General features: G+C 49.3%; 1 protein-coding gene across 4 annotated transcripts in view; it reads left to right on the plus strand.

Moving 5' to 3' along the window:
- The first annotated feature begins 6,202 nt into the window (after positions 1 to 6,202).
- ARMH4 (armadillo like helical domain containing 4) overlaps positions 6,203 to 14,666 on the plus strand; it is a 55,437-nt gene continuing 46,973 nt past the window's right edge. For 2 of the 4 annotated variants that reach the window (XM_033515187.1, XM_033515189.1), the window contains exons 1-2: positions 6,204 to 6,249; positions 12,775 to 14,143. In XM_033515187.1, coding sequence (XP_033371078.1) covers positions 12,808 to 14,143 — 1,336 coding nt within the window. In that variant the 5' untranslated portion in view covers positions 6,204 to 6,249; positions 12,775 to 12,807. Of the gene's footprint in view, positions 6,250 to 6,829; positions 6,909 to 12,774; positions 14,144 to 14,666 lie in introns of those variants that run through there. The other 2 variants (XM_033515188.1, XM_015632285.1) reach the window with 2 other exon arrangements.

Raw genomic sequence — 14,666 nt, forward strand, 5'->3', positions numbered from 1 at the left:
GATCAAAGTCTAAGTGTGATATTTGCATGATCTGTTTTCATCCCCAGATCTCACCCATTTACGATATCTTATCGTGCTATAATTTTATATTTACAGCACTATGCTTATGTTTTTAATATAATGTTTTATGTAAAATGACTGCTTAGATATGTTTTGGAAAAATCAGGGGCCCTACTTGAAATCCACAGCCCATGGCTTCCTCCTGAATGTATTATCCCTGGGTTAGGAATGATCAGAGTTTCCTGCTAATCACATCACCGTCTTTATAGTCCATTGGAAATCTCCTCTTAAATTACGTTAATCAATCACAGTTAACAAGAGTTCTGAAATGCAAGCTGCAGCTTAAAAGTGGCTTAATTTAATGGATGGGCTTTTCAGAGTTATTGATAATAGGAGCCAGAGAGTTAGAGATGTGCCAGGGTTTCATAACAAAATTCATCCAAGCCGGGCTGGTTTAATCAAGGAAGCTGCTTGCATAATGTGAAGAGCACTCACTCTCCCCCGAATATGTGACTGTTGAGGAAACAGATGGTGATGCTAACCCGAAAGAATCAGGCTATAAATACATTCAGGATAACAATATAAATGGAGATAATTATTCACAGTCTAAGGAGACGGTGGGACAATTAAGCCAGATTGTAAGTAGAATGTCCAGCAGAGTGAAAAGCAGGATTTCCATAACATAATAAGAAATTATTCCCTGAATGAAGCCACTTCATGCAACTCTTGGGAGCGGTGCTACCTCTGACAGGTGAGGAAGAGGTCGCATAAGGACATAAAAATACAAGAAATTAACAGTAGCCCATTGAAATCAGTGAAAACTCTTATATCATAAAATCATAGACTGGTGTGGGTTGGAAGGGAGCTTAAAACTCATTTAGTTCCACTCTGCCATGGGCAGGGGAGACTGTGCACTATCCCAGGTTGCTCCAAGCTCCATCCAACCTGGAACACTTCCAGGGATGGGGCAGCCACAGCTCCTCTAGGCAACCTGTGCCAGGGCCTCACCATCCTCACAGCCTGGAATTTCTTCCTAATAACCAATCTAAACCTACTCCCTCTCAGTCTGAAGTCATTCCCCATTGTCCCATCACTCCAGGCCCTTGTAAAATGTCCCTCTCCAACATTCTCTCAGCTACCTTGAAGCAATGGAGGGCCACAATTAGGCCAACCTAAAACCCTCTCCTTTCTTTTCTGGCTGAGCAATCCCAATTATCTCAGCCCTGAGCCACTCCATCCCTCTGCTCATCTCGGTTGGCCTCCTCTGGACTCTCCCCAACCAAATAAAATCCGTAGGACAGTTCTTTTTGCCTAATGCAGTGCTTTTTCTCTTCCCCTTTTCAGGATTCTGTTGGTATTCAAGCCACTGGTAGCAGAAAGCCCCTCTGGGGTGTCCTGCAGTCGCGTCATTGTCACAGCACAGCAGCGCTGCCGCCTCGAGGTGGCAGCCGCAGAACCCGCCCGGAGGGTTAATGGGGAAACGTTCTTCATAAAGAAAATCCCTTTTCTCCACTCGCCCCGAAACAGGCGGCTCTCAGCTGAATTAATCCCCGCGGAGCACTTGCAAACATTGCGAACATAAAGGAATGTGTCCTGCAGCACAAACGCTGCGTGGCTGCGGCACGGAGCAGCACGCCCCGCTAATGCTCTGCTGCCTTGAAAGCCAAAATGCCTGCCTGGACCCCTGCAGAGACTCGGCTTTCAGCAGACCCAGGCAGATTTCAACAGCAGAGCATTGTTATTTTTAATTGGTCATAAAATAAACGCTCTTTTGTGTCTCTGCATTGGCTGGCTTAGTCTGTGTACTTGCTTCCAGGTCTCCCTAATCTCGACAGGCTAAGGGAGGCACGGACCCATCCCTTCCTCACAAAATCAGGGAATTGCATACTTAGGGCCAGCTTTAGACCTTCTGGAGATCACAGGGTGCTTCCTCACCTTCTCCCAGCACACGGATTCAAAGGGATCCACGTATCAGCTCTCTGAAGGGAGAAAAAGGAGGAAAGCCCCCTGCTTGGGGTTCAGCTAATAGCTGGATCTGGTTCCTGCTGAAAAATTCTGGCTTAATTGATTTGAATGTTTCAAAAAAAAAAAAGTGTATTTCTCTGCTCTTAACCATCCTCAAGGGGAAAAATGAAAACACTGGTGGTGTCTGGAGCATTGCTGTTTCACTCTAAAACATAGTGCTCCTCCCACCCAAGCACCCCAATTCCATGTGTTATCCATGGGAAAGACCCCAAAAGTCTCTGTGGTGGGGAATTTCTGCCCCTCTTTGCTATTTTAGAAAGGGCTGTACTGGGAGGGATGGACTGGCAGTACTGACACTGCACTTGTTTAAAACCTGTGGATTCGGTGGCTTAGTTTAACCTCACGTTTTGAAAAGCAAAAGAAAGCTGCAGTTTATCTAAAGTCCCTCTGGGACTTTTTGTGTGTGAACAACCATGTTTCAGATGATGGAGGTTGGACTCAATGATCTTGGAGATCTGTGTTTGAGTCTCTCTTTCTGTGAATCTGTGAAGCTGAGGGTTTAATGTCAGAGCAGGGCTTAGGGTCATTCTGCTTTGGGGTGGTGGGTCCAGTGCTTTTTTACTGTCAGCCTAATATTGTAGTGGAGTTTGTAGGACAGGGAGGGAAATATCCAAGGGAACTGACAGATGGTTCATGTTTTAGCTGACTCCAATATGCACGTGGAGGGCTTCCTCAGCACTTTATCTCTGGGAAAATGGTAATGTGTGGTGTACCTTGGCATTAACTGCATCGATTTTGTTGCAGGATATGAAGAAGAGCGAGGGCTGTGCAGTGATTCCATTATGGATGTGATCATTGGTCCTCCCAGGCTGTATTCCCACAGCAACTGCAACAGATTCCAGTGACCTTGGGCCAGTCAGCAGAAGCCTGGTTCTACTCTGAAGAGTGAGTGTGTAAAAATGGCATTTCCTACTCAGCAGATCTAGGCTCTGTGTGCTCTCCAAGTCACATCTGCTGACTTCAGTGACAAAAATAATTCTTATGGCTTTCCTGCTCTGTGAGCACTTCAGAAACACAAGAGCTGGGAAACAGAAGCTGGATCCCGTGCCTCCTTGTAGGATTGATTACTGTAAATCCCAGCCAGCAGTGGGGCTGCACTGGCACCACTTGGCCTTTCCCAGCCTTCCTGTTAATGCCAGTAGTGAGATACATGGAAGAAAGGAATCCAAGCTGATTCTCCTGATTGAGTTTTAATTGCAGTTGACATTTACCAGGTTTGCAGTTGGAGGAAGAAGAAATCTGTTCACCCATAACATGGTTACATTCAAAATAATTCATTGGTCACAAACTTTTTCAAAGTGGATTTGTTTTAAACAAACTTCCCCCTCTGTGGCAGAAGATGCTGTTCTCACTTTCCCCGAATTACTCATCACTACTCCATTCCAGTGACTGCCTTTCAGTAGAAAGAGAGGGCCCCCTTAAAACAGATACTACCAGCTGGTGTAAAGGTGAGTCTTGTGATAGAGATGTGCACTGATTTGTGTGCTGGATGTCCCCAATACTCAATTTGGGAAAGTCATTCAGCAGCAAAATTAACGGTAACTATTTTAAAATTGCCTTTACCTTCTGTGGCATGTCCTGACATACTTAGGATAGCTGATACATCTCCTCACAGGTGCCAGGAGTAGCAGCATAAGGTGCAGCATTCTGCTGTCAGGACAATGATATTTTAGTTCATTTTATACAGGCAAAATATATCTTCATATAAATTTTTATGTGACCTAGTCTCTTAATTAGGACATGCTATTGGTACTTTTTGGGTTCTGCAATAAGGCTGCGACAGGAATATTACCTGTGAAAGAAATCTGATGTATCATTACTTTGTGCAACAGAGCTGGCTGCCATAATAACACACAGAATTTATAAGAGGCTCTTACAAAAATTAGGTATCGTTATTTTACAGAAGAAGTGGAGGCTGAGAGCAGTGAAACTCAGTTTTGAGAGTCCTCTAAAAAGGCAGAGCTGGAAATGGGACATGAATCCCACTCTTTCCCAGCTATGCTACCTGCATGGAAGAATGAGCCTGCTTACATCCAAATTTAGTCTCTGAATTCACCTCAGGTGAGAAGTTCTGAAGGACAAGACCAATAGAGGATTGTACTGAAATGTCTCAACCCAGAGCAAGGGTGAGAGGGGGGAGGAATGGATGTTTCTTAACTTGCTGCTGAAGTGGGGCCTTGTTTTGCTTGGTTACATGTATGCTCCATAGCATAGTGATCTGAGTTAAAAAACAGTATTTCCAACTAATAAACCATAGAAAGGAATAAACAAAAGAGTCCTCTCTGGTGATTTCTGATTTCTGCCTCTTTCATCATGCCTCCTTCTTTCAGGCTGCAGATATTTTTGTTGATAAGGCAGAAGCCTCTGATTTTGGCAGGTTATGCGGGGTAGAGAAACTTGCAGTGTACAGGGAATGTGCAATTTTAGGCAGGGAAAAAAAGACAGATAACCAGCTATTTTGGTTCCAGTGCTTAGAAGTGAAATATTTAACCTTGAGAGGACACGGTGCCAATCTGGGTTCGGAGCTGATGGCAAGGGGGAAGTGAAAACCTCTCCAGTCTATTAAGAGCTCTGCATCCTTGGAGAACACTAAATCATCCCTTACACACGCTTTACATTTTAAGTAACTTTCCCAATAATTGTAAAGGTTAGATAGAAGTGGGATTGAAAACACTATCATAGAATCACTGAGTGGTTTGTGTTGGAAGGAACCTTAAAAATCATCTTGTTCCAACCCCTTGGGATGAGACACCTTGGGCAGGGACACCTTCCACTGGAAGATCCCTTGTTCTGAATCCCAGGTCAGCTGTTAGGAAGAATTGTGCAGCTGCTGAAGCCCAGCCCTTGGACTCATCCCTGATGGCTCTGATTTCTGCTGGAGTGGTCCCTGTTTTCCTGCCCCTTTCCCCACACACAAATGACTGAACAGTTTAGGAATCAATACCAGACCCACCACAAGGTGCAGTGCTGCTCTTGAGAATTGATTTTGGTCTCCTGGAAAATCTGGCTTCAACATTACCTTGGCAGGTGGCACCTCCTGCATGGCTGAGCCACCCCCTCTTCTCAGTCAGAGCCCTTGACCAAAATGAATTGGCCAGGACAGAAGCTGAACCTGTGAAGAGTTTTGAGTCCCAAAACCAGGAGTTAACAGTGTTTAAAATGGCATGAAAAATACAGCTCTTACCTCTTCCTCCCCTCCCACCCCATCTCCCCTAGAGGAGAGAGGAAACATCCTTTCTTTTCACATATTTGTATTTTATTTATAAAGATGACACAGCACTAGAAATATTGATTAATTAATAATTTCCACAGATTTTACAGTTCAGAGAGGCAAAGCCAGAAGGGACTTTCCCCATTGTTTTGAGTGACCATTTCCTCCCCCAAGCCTAACTCTGAAGTTCTTCCCGATGCCTTCTGTCACTGGCTGTCTTTATTGCTGATACAGGCACTTTGACACTTTATTTTCAACTCATGCAGGGGTTAGCAATATTTCCCTGAAAAAAACTGCCTTAACTTGCAACAAATCTGTCTTTTGAAAGTTTTTATATTGGATGCACAGTGCTACAATCAAATGAATTGGGTTGGATCCAGTTTGGTTGAAATCCAGTAGAAAACACACTGTTTATCTAAAATTATACAGGCAAAAGTTTGGGGTGTGTTTAGAGACACAAAAAGAGCAAATCACTAATATAAATGTTATTACCAGTAGCACAGCAAGCAGAAAAAAATAATGAACAATTCGTTGATAAGGAATATCTCATTTTCTTCCACCAGTTATGTTGTTTATTTAAAGAGCTGAGTGACCTGAGCCAGCAGGTTACATCTCACTTTCTGTGGAAAAAAATAAGTTTATTTTATAGTTTGTTATAACTGGAAGATTCACTGATTTGCTTCGTGTGGTAGAGCACATTCATTAGGAAGTCAAGGTTTTAACTCACCTATCCCATGCCTTCCCTCTAGTCCTTCCTATCAACTCCACCCCCCAAAATCCCCCCACCCCAGCCATTGCCTCCTGTGAGAGATCATTATTTTTGGTGTCTCCTCACCTGTCCCTGCCCAGCTCAAACCCCTTGCACCTGCTGCATCCCCCTCCGAATGAGTCACTGCCTGAGAGGGCGTATAAAACCCTGTGTGTGTGGCAGAGACCTTGTGCTGCCCCTGACACTGGCCTTGGGGGAGCGGGAGGAAGCTGAACCGCTCTCATCTTTTGGGTTTGGAGTCAAGGTATGGGATTCTGAGTTCTTTGGTGATGTGAATTGATGTATGAGCCAGGACCTGCTGGTCTGAGGGTTTTCTTCCCTCGTTAGTTATGGGGGTTTTATTGGAAAAAAAATAGGTGGGAGCAGGAAAGCACAAGTAAAGCTGTTTATCTTTCTACTGGCCAAATAGGTGCTTAAAACAAAGTATCAAAAAAGGGAAATTTACTATAGCTCTTTTAATTCAGGTGTTGTTACTTCAGAAGTTGCTCTCCTTTGCAGAGGGAGTATTAGGGAAAGGTGACCTCTGCAGCTGAAAACACTGGAGGAGAATCTGTAATAGATGGAAAACTACTAAAGGGTGCCGTAGGCCTTGTTTTCACAGCTCCTCCTAAGCGAAGAGCGGCAGCTCCTCGGGTCAGGCACTGGGGAAGAGTTGGGTGCGGGAGCCGAGCGCTTGGATGCTCAAACTTCCCTTCGGCGGAGGAGCAAAGGCGGCTGCCGGCGGCCTCTCCCGGGGGCTGCGGGTGCCGGGGAGCACGGAACCCGGCGGGGGCCGGCGGTCGGGCGGAGCGGGCCGGCCCCCGACACCGCCCGCCGGTGGGCGGCCCGCTCCGCTCCGCCCGTGCGGCCGCGGGGCTGGGGGAGCGCGGCGCCGAGGAACCGGGCGGCGGCGGCCACAGCCAGGTGAGGCCGGGACACACTCACACACACACACGGCCGGCATCGCACCCCCTCCCCGTGCCGCGTTTGCCGCGGGGTTGTGCCTTTGGAATCGATCCCTGGGTTTTTCCGACGATGCTCGGCTGCCCGCGGGGCAGCGCATCCTCGGCGCGGCTCTTTGTTCCCGGCGAGCGGCTGGTCCCTGCAGCCCCGGGGGATGGGGAAGGGGCAGCGGGGCTAGCGGGACACGCCGTCCTGCCGGGATGGGGGTCCCGGTGGGCTCCCTCGGAAAGGCTTTTGGGGGCGGGGGTGTGTTTCTCGCGGGGGTGGTTTGGGGGTGACCGCCGCTGTCCCTCTGTCCTGCTGCGGGCCTGGGCGGGAGGAATCTCCGGGAGGTTGTTCGCACTTGCTCCCCTGCCCCCTGGGGTAAGAGTGCACTTTCTGGGGTGTAAAGTCACCTGTGAATATGACTAAGGAGAACGGGGAGATGGACCCGTGCCCGGCAAGCGGGCGTGCTGGGTGTAATCAAGCCTTGAGCCAGCCCTAATCCCATTCCCTGCACCCCACGCAGGTTCTGCCCGAGCCAAAAGGGCCTGGCAGGGTGCATTTAATCTGCTCTTAAAGCTTCACCCGCAGGGAGTTGTGATCCTCTAGGTCTCCTGTGTGGTGGTGCTGTCAGCGTTAGGTGAGGCGCTGAAATCGTGGAGCGTTTCTTGCTGCTTGGAATCCGAGTGCTCTCCCTGTGCTCCCAGGCAGGCTGGGGAGCGGCATTCTGTCCTTCTGCTGCTTGAAAACTGCTGCACCCTTTGGCCTCCTTCTCAAACACCCCCTCCTCCCTATCTTAATCCCTCAGGAATTTGGTAGACCTTAGACTTGTGTGGTGCCGGGGAGCTGGCACGGGTCAGGAGCCACAGAGAACTGTGCAGCTTTTACTTGCAGATCCCAGCAGGGATTTCCATAGGTGGTCCGTGTGCTGTTCTGAACAAAGCAAGTGATCTCTTGGTGGTTGGGGGAATAATGCCTAAAACATGTCATGTCTCTGGCTCCTCAAAGAACTACAGCTGGAGTGCCTAGGCTGGAAGTGGAGGTGATGTATTATGTATTAAGGTGCCTCACTGGGACTGGTGGGAAGCTGGCCTTACAGAATATTAATATCTCATTTGTTTGCTTTTAAGGATGCGTCCTCAAGGGTAGGTGAGGATGTGCCCCTCTGATGTTGTGCTTGTCTCGACATAATTTTTCTCACCTGACTTTATGTTGGTGGGTGGTGTAGAGTTGTGTCCCTGCTGGGATTTCACTGAGCTGTTGGAGCTGGTCGAGGTCTGTTTACCTGAAGTGTGTGCTGGAAGGGCATCAGCTCCCCAGTTCACTCGGTTGAACTGGGCAAGGACATAAAGCAAGATGAGATGAAGGCATCTTTCTCGGCTTGTGCACAAAAGTAGGAGTTGGAGCTCTGCAGTGTATTATCTGCTGCCTTTTGTATTCAGCACAAGTAATGAGGCTTGGACGGCATACATTAGCACCCTGTAACAGAGCACTTGACGGCTGGCAGTTGTTTGACTTGTATGTTGTGGCTAAATCTTCACATTAAAAGATTTGCGGCTTTTTTGTTCCGGTTCCCTTATGAATTGGCAGGTGAATTGCAGAGCTGAGCACACCCGGGACTGCTCAGCCAGCCCAGGCTGATACCGAGCTTGTGCTGGGAGGTGTGAGAAGCTCTTTTCAAAGGCCAGCCAGGTTTGTCTGGGGCTGACCTGTTCATCTCCTGCTCTCTGCTTTGATGCATGCAGCTGCTTTAGCGTGTGAGTGTCCTGCCTGTGTCAGAGGGATTGTCAGAGCAGAGTTATTAATGCAAGTGTGTTTAAAACTTGGTACTTTCCCCCCCCCCCCCATACTGTTTCAAGAATTTGGGTAGAAACATAGCCATAACTTGCCAAAGACAGGAAAAAAAGCAGCTAATTTATTATTTTTTTTTTCCAGGGGGAGGGGTCTTGTTTTCCCTAAGTAAGCTGGCTGGGTGAAACTCTTAAAAAGCTCTCAGAGGGAGTGGCTGCATACAGCTGGAACAGAGGGGTAGCTTAATCCTTTGCAGCATGTCTCCACAAACCACTGGTCCATGCAAGGAGCAGCTATTGAAGGAGAGACATCTGCTCTGCCCTGTGCAGCTCCCCTGCAAGCCTGCCTTGCTGGAGTGACCATAACAGGCTGGGGCTCCTTCTGAGCTGGCTTTTGTTGGGCCCCCCAAGAGCTGATCTCAAACAGGTCTCCCTAATTCAGAGGGGTTAATGGTTTAATAACTACTGCAAGTGCTAATTGTATGGAGCAGGCAAGCAGCCTGGCTCAGAAAGATCCAACTGAGTCTGAGACTGCTTCAGCTGGTGACCAATTTATATTTATTGTCCCTCAGCTTCCTGACTTCCCCACTGAGGTAGCTGGCTCTTATTCTTGTGGGGAGCTCCTGGAGATGTCCAGCTTTTACCCCTGTTTTCAGCCTCGCAGTCCTTTGTGTTATTTTCCAGCCTCCCAGGTGTTAAAAGAAAAGTTATTATTTTCCATGCTGAAGATAAAGCTCCCTGGCTGCCTGCAGTTGCGCTGCCTTTGCGGCTGGAGGAACTGCATCTCCTGGGATTCGTTGTTATTAAGTGCAGGGGAAGTAGCTGGCACTGTCTCTTGCCCTCAGTGTGTGCTTCCTATTGGAAGCAAGGATTAGTTTTCTACCCTGAGCCTGGCTGGTGCTTAGCCTCCAGGGCTTCAGCTCTGAGGATGCCAGGTGAAATCTGGGGACAAGGAGTTCCTGTGGCATGAAATACTGAGTTACTGCCTTCAAGCTGGTAACAGAGAAGCTCAGGTTTACTACAGGGGAGGTGCTTGGTCAGGGCAGTGTGCTCCAGCCTGCTCTTACAGCCTGGCTGGGGCTGGAGAGCAGGCTGACTATAAAAATATCCAGATGGGAGGATAAATGTGTAACTCAGTGCGGCTTGGGGAGAACAGACTGCTCTGCAGCCAGGTACCTGCAGCTCCTGCATTCACTGGAAGTGCTTCAGCAAGGTGTCAAACTCTGCTTAAGGAGATAGCCAGGTCACTGCTGTTCATACACTCTCTAATCCAGCCTCTTCCTAAAGCTAAGTAGATCTTAAGCCCTGACTAATCTTCTTTGAAGTGTGAACCCATGCCATTATCCTGCAGCAAGCTCCGTGCTGCTATCTCCTGCTTTCACTGAGTGTGAAGGTCTAGGTTAGCTTGCATCTGGCTCTTGTGGACTTCCTGAGCAAATAAGTCTCCAATGTGATTTTTTGCCCTATAGAAATGCAGGATTATGACCAGCAGGGCTCTTCAGACTGGTAGAAACAATATGAAGCTGCCTGAAGGACTCCAGAACTTTTATCAGGCTGGTATTGAGTTGCCTACATTATCTACCACCCAGAAGGAGCAAAGGTTCTAGTAAAGATGGAGTAAGCTTGTTGGGAGGAGATGAGCATTTTAGTTCTGCTAACCTGTCCTGAATATCTTGGGCTATTTGAGAGCCTAGAGCTAGAAAGCTACAAAATATCTGTACAGATGTGTATATACATATGTATAATGTATATGACTGCAAGAGAAGTGCTTTTTCAAGTGCAGCTGGAGTTCTGTTTATGTTTAAGCACTGCTGAAAGCATTTGTGCCACCTAAATGCTCCTGACTTCTTGAGAAGCTGTATTTAAAGCCAAACTATTTTTTAAGTAGGAAAAAACCCAACTTCTTGATGTTTCAATATGCCTGCTCTGAACAGGCACTTGCTGAAGGGGTGTTGAGGTGAACATGATTTATATTCAGCTGCATGGTAAGGCAGAGTAGTTAGGCACTAACAGTTTAACTTCCATAATATATTCTTAGTGCTTTTTGATTACAGGAATGCATAAAGAGTTAGCCTGGAAGAAGAGCTAAATATTGTCAGTTTTCAGCTATTTTTTGGATGGGGGGGATAGAGAAAATAGATGGGTGGCTCCTCATGCTTCAGAGATAGAAGATGCTAAAAATAAAGTGGAAGGAATCTAGGCTGGTGAAGAGTTTTGTGGTGGCTTCTGCTTGTCCCCGAGCACCTGGTGCATGTGTGTGGCCTGTGACAGGGAATTATTCTAGTAGCTCAAACCACTGGGATGAGGCTTCAGGGAGAATGGAAAAAGTGACTCAGTGTGCCCTGAAGGCTCAGCCAGATGCTGGAGCCTGCAGTGGTCGATTCTGAGCTGTGTTGCTGCACTCTGTGGGTACAAATGTGAGTGATACTTCTGCCTGTGCTGTTTGGGTGGGGAAATGGGGAGTGTGGCAAGTTTAGGGATTTATCCTGGTGCCCATGAGCAGCGAGACTGCACAGGGTGACCTTTGCTGGTCTTTGGAAGACTTAGGGATGGTTGTGACAACCCCAACTTTTTTCCTTACTGATATTTGTTACTCCTGCAGCCCAAAGGGAAGAGCAGTTTGCTTGGGAATGATAAAATCTCACCTCATTCCACCCCCTGCCATGGGCAGGGGCACCTTCTACTATCCCAGGCTGCTCCAAGCCCCGTCCAGCCTGGCCTTGGACACTTCCAGGGATCCAGGAGCAACCACAGATTCTCTGGATAACCTGTGCCAGTGCCTCACCACCCTCAGTCAAAAATATATTCCTAATATCTAAACCTACTCTTTGTCAGGTGAAAGCAATTTCTCCTTGCTCTGTCACTCCATGCCCTTGTCCAAAGTCCCTCTCCAGCTCTCTTGGAGCCACTTTAGGCACTGGAATGTGTTCCAATGTGTTCCTGGAGCCTTCTCCAACTCTCTCAGGCTGTGTCTGTAGCAGAGGTACTCCAGCCCTGTGATCTGCTTGGCTCTTCTTTGGACTTACCCCAACAGCTCAAGGTCTTTCTCATGTTGGGGGCCCCAGAACTGGAGGAACACATGAGAGAAAGAACTTGAAGCTGCTGATGGCTGTGGGCTCTTGCAGCAGGGCTTGGCTGTGCCCTTGCCCAGCTGCCTCCTGGAGCTGGGAGGAGGAGCACCAGCCCAGGCTGTGTGTGACAGAGGGATGTTTGTGTGTGTGGGACAGGTGTGACCAGTGTGTGGGGCCTTGGATGGCATGGGCTTCTGCTCTGGAGCGCAGGAGAAGCATCCCAGGACTGAGGCACGTGCCCAGGGGAGGTGGCTGGGAGCTGGAGCTGTGTGCCTGGAGGCAGCAGAGCTTGCCAAGGGCAGGCTGTCAGCTGGCTGGATCTCTGCTGGGCTACAGGCTCAGTGCTCTCTTGGAAACTCCTGACTGGCACAGTGATTCTGGGTGTGGAACTTTCTGGAAGTGCCTCCATGGTGCAGTGCAGCGTGGGCACTGTGCTAATGCAGCAGTGCTGCTGGCTGGGCTGTGGCTTCCTCTGTGGGACCAAGGACCTCAGCCAGGACATGATGCAGCCCCAAAGCCTCCTGGTGTGGCTTTAGTCCTGTGCTGTCCCCCACAACCCATCTTGTTCTCTGTGCAGGGTCCTTGCTCTCCTCCTGTGCCAGTGCACAGAACAGGGCTGGCCATAAAAAACCTGAGACTTCATGGCCCTGACAAGCATCATTCTTGGACTTGGTTCAGGACAAACAGGTTGATCCACAGCTTTGCTTGCAGGTCTGATGCCTGCTGGGTGGTAGAGCATAGCACTCTGCTGCTGGGGTGAGAGCTGGGCAAGGTCTGTCCTGGGCTTCAGAGCAGCATTTGGTTCTGTCTGGCATCTTCAGGTAGGGTAGGCTGAGAACAGTAAAACAGATGGGGGAATTCATTGCTTGGAATATGTAGGAGGGGTCACAACTGGCCACAGACTTGGTCTCCCAGTTATTTAAGGCCCAGGGTCCATGGTTATTTATGGGAATGTGTAATCTTGGTTCCTTTTTCCCCTTCTAGGTCTGTGGATTTGTCAGCCTTGCAGGCTTCTGGATGCATCTTCCCTCAGCCATGAGGAGATCAAAAGGATTTAATATCTGTGTGGTCACCTGCAGCATCCTGCTCTTGTCCTGCAGCCTTCCATGCCTTGCTCAGCCTCTGGAGGAGACTGGTGTGACAAAGGTCCAGCACGGCCCCTGGGCAGGGAATGGGCTGGAAGATGAAAGGACAGGCATGGTGGACTTGAAAAACAATCTGGGCCCTTCTGATCAGGCAGCCTCTGAGGAGCCATGTGCAGTGTCAGCACAGCCATCTGGGACACCTGTGGATGAAGCTTTCACTGCAGGAGGAGAAGCTCTCCCTGCCAGCCCGAGCCGTGTTGTCCCCAGCAGCCAGGCCCTGGGGGCTCACCCCTCTGCTGGGGCACTGCCTGCTGTGCCTGAGGAGGAGCTGGCTCCCACTGAGGCACAGCTGGACGAGGATGAAGCACTGAGGGCCATGCTGACCACAGCTGTGACCACACTGAGCCCTCCAGTCCAGGAGGAGTCTGGTGGCCCTGTTGGTGACACCACAACAGAGGGTGGTGTGGCAGTGGAGCCCAGCTCTGCTGGCCCCTCAGCAAACCCCCTTTCTGGGACCACTGTGGAGGAAGAGGAGGAAGGAGAGAGCAGCTCCCAGCCCACACTGAGCCCCAGCTCTCCCAGCTGGGAAGCAGCCAGTGGCCACCCTGTCATCCCAACTCCCCAGGCTGCGGGTGTGACCTCTGAGCTGGAGATGCTGAGACCCCGCACAGGGAGCCCTCTGAGATCCCTGGCTCCACCAACATCTGTGGCTGCCAGACATCCCCTTGTGGCAACTGAGGCCTCCCTTCAGCCAGAAGCAGGGACGGGTGTCACACAACGAGAGCTGCCCCCCACGGCTGGCACTGTCACCATTGCCCCTATGGACACTGTGCCACCTGACTGGGATGACACAAAACTGGGGGACATCAGTCAAGGGGGAAGCATGTCTCACCAGGAGGTGACAGAAGAGCTGGGGACAACAGAACCATCCCAGACCACTCAGGAGGATGTGGAGGAGGAGGAGGAGGATGCCACAAGAGCAGTGCCCTCCCCAGTATCCCCTCCACCAGCACCTGGGCTTGCCAAGGAGAGCAACTGCACAGTGCCAGTGCAAGGAGAGGAGCTGCCAGCAACTTCCACAGGCAGCAATGATGCCTTCCACACAGGGAACCTGTCAGATGCAGACACAGCTGATCTTGGCTCTCTGGAAAACATAAGTGCAGTCACAGCAGAGGAGGAGAAAAGTGTCCCTCCATCACAGCCAGAGGCTGCTGTGGTGACAGATACCCAGCCTGAGCTCTCTCCTACTCTGGGGACTTCATGGGAAGGTAAAACTTGCCTGTTACAGGCACTTGCCTCTCATTTCTGGGATTTTAAGTGAGCTGTACCAAGCAGCCTGTGAGCCATTGATGTTTTTAATGCCTTTACAAGGCTGCTGAGGTCAAGAGGTCTGTGCAGAGAGCTGCTGGCCCTTGTCACAAACTCCTCGTGTTGCCTCCTCACCCCATAGTGGAGCTGTGGTCCAGTGCTTGTCCCAACTCTCACCTGCAGGCAGAAATCCTCCTGCCACAGGCTGATGGTGTCACCTTGCCCTGCACATACCTCCAGAGATCTGCAGCCTCATGACAGTATTCCTACTTAGTGTTTAAAATATAAAGGAAATGCTGAAAAAAAAACCAAGGCTGGTCAGGTGCTGGGCAATGACATGTTTCTAGCTTGATGAGGACTTTTTAATTGCTGGGCATCTTTATTCTTCCCTCTTTGGCTGCAGATGCAAAATGATGATTTCCCTTCATTGCATCCAAAAGACCTAATTTTTGCTGTAAAAGAAGGGAAGATAATTGCAGGCTG

This window comes from Parus major, chromosome 5, assembly GCF_001522545.3.
Source record: "Parus major isolate Abel chromosome 5, Parus_major1.1, whole genome shotgun sequence".
Lineage (NCBI taxonomy): Eukaryota > Metazoa > Chordata > Aves > Passeriformes > Paridae > Parus > Parus major.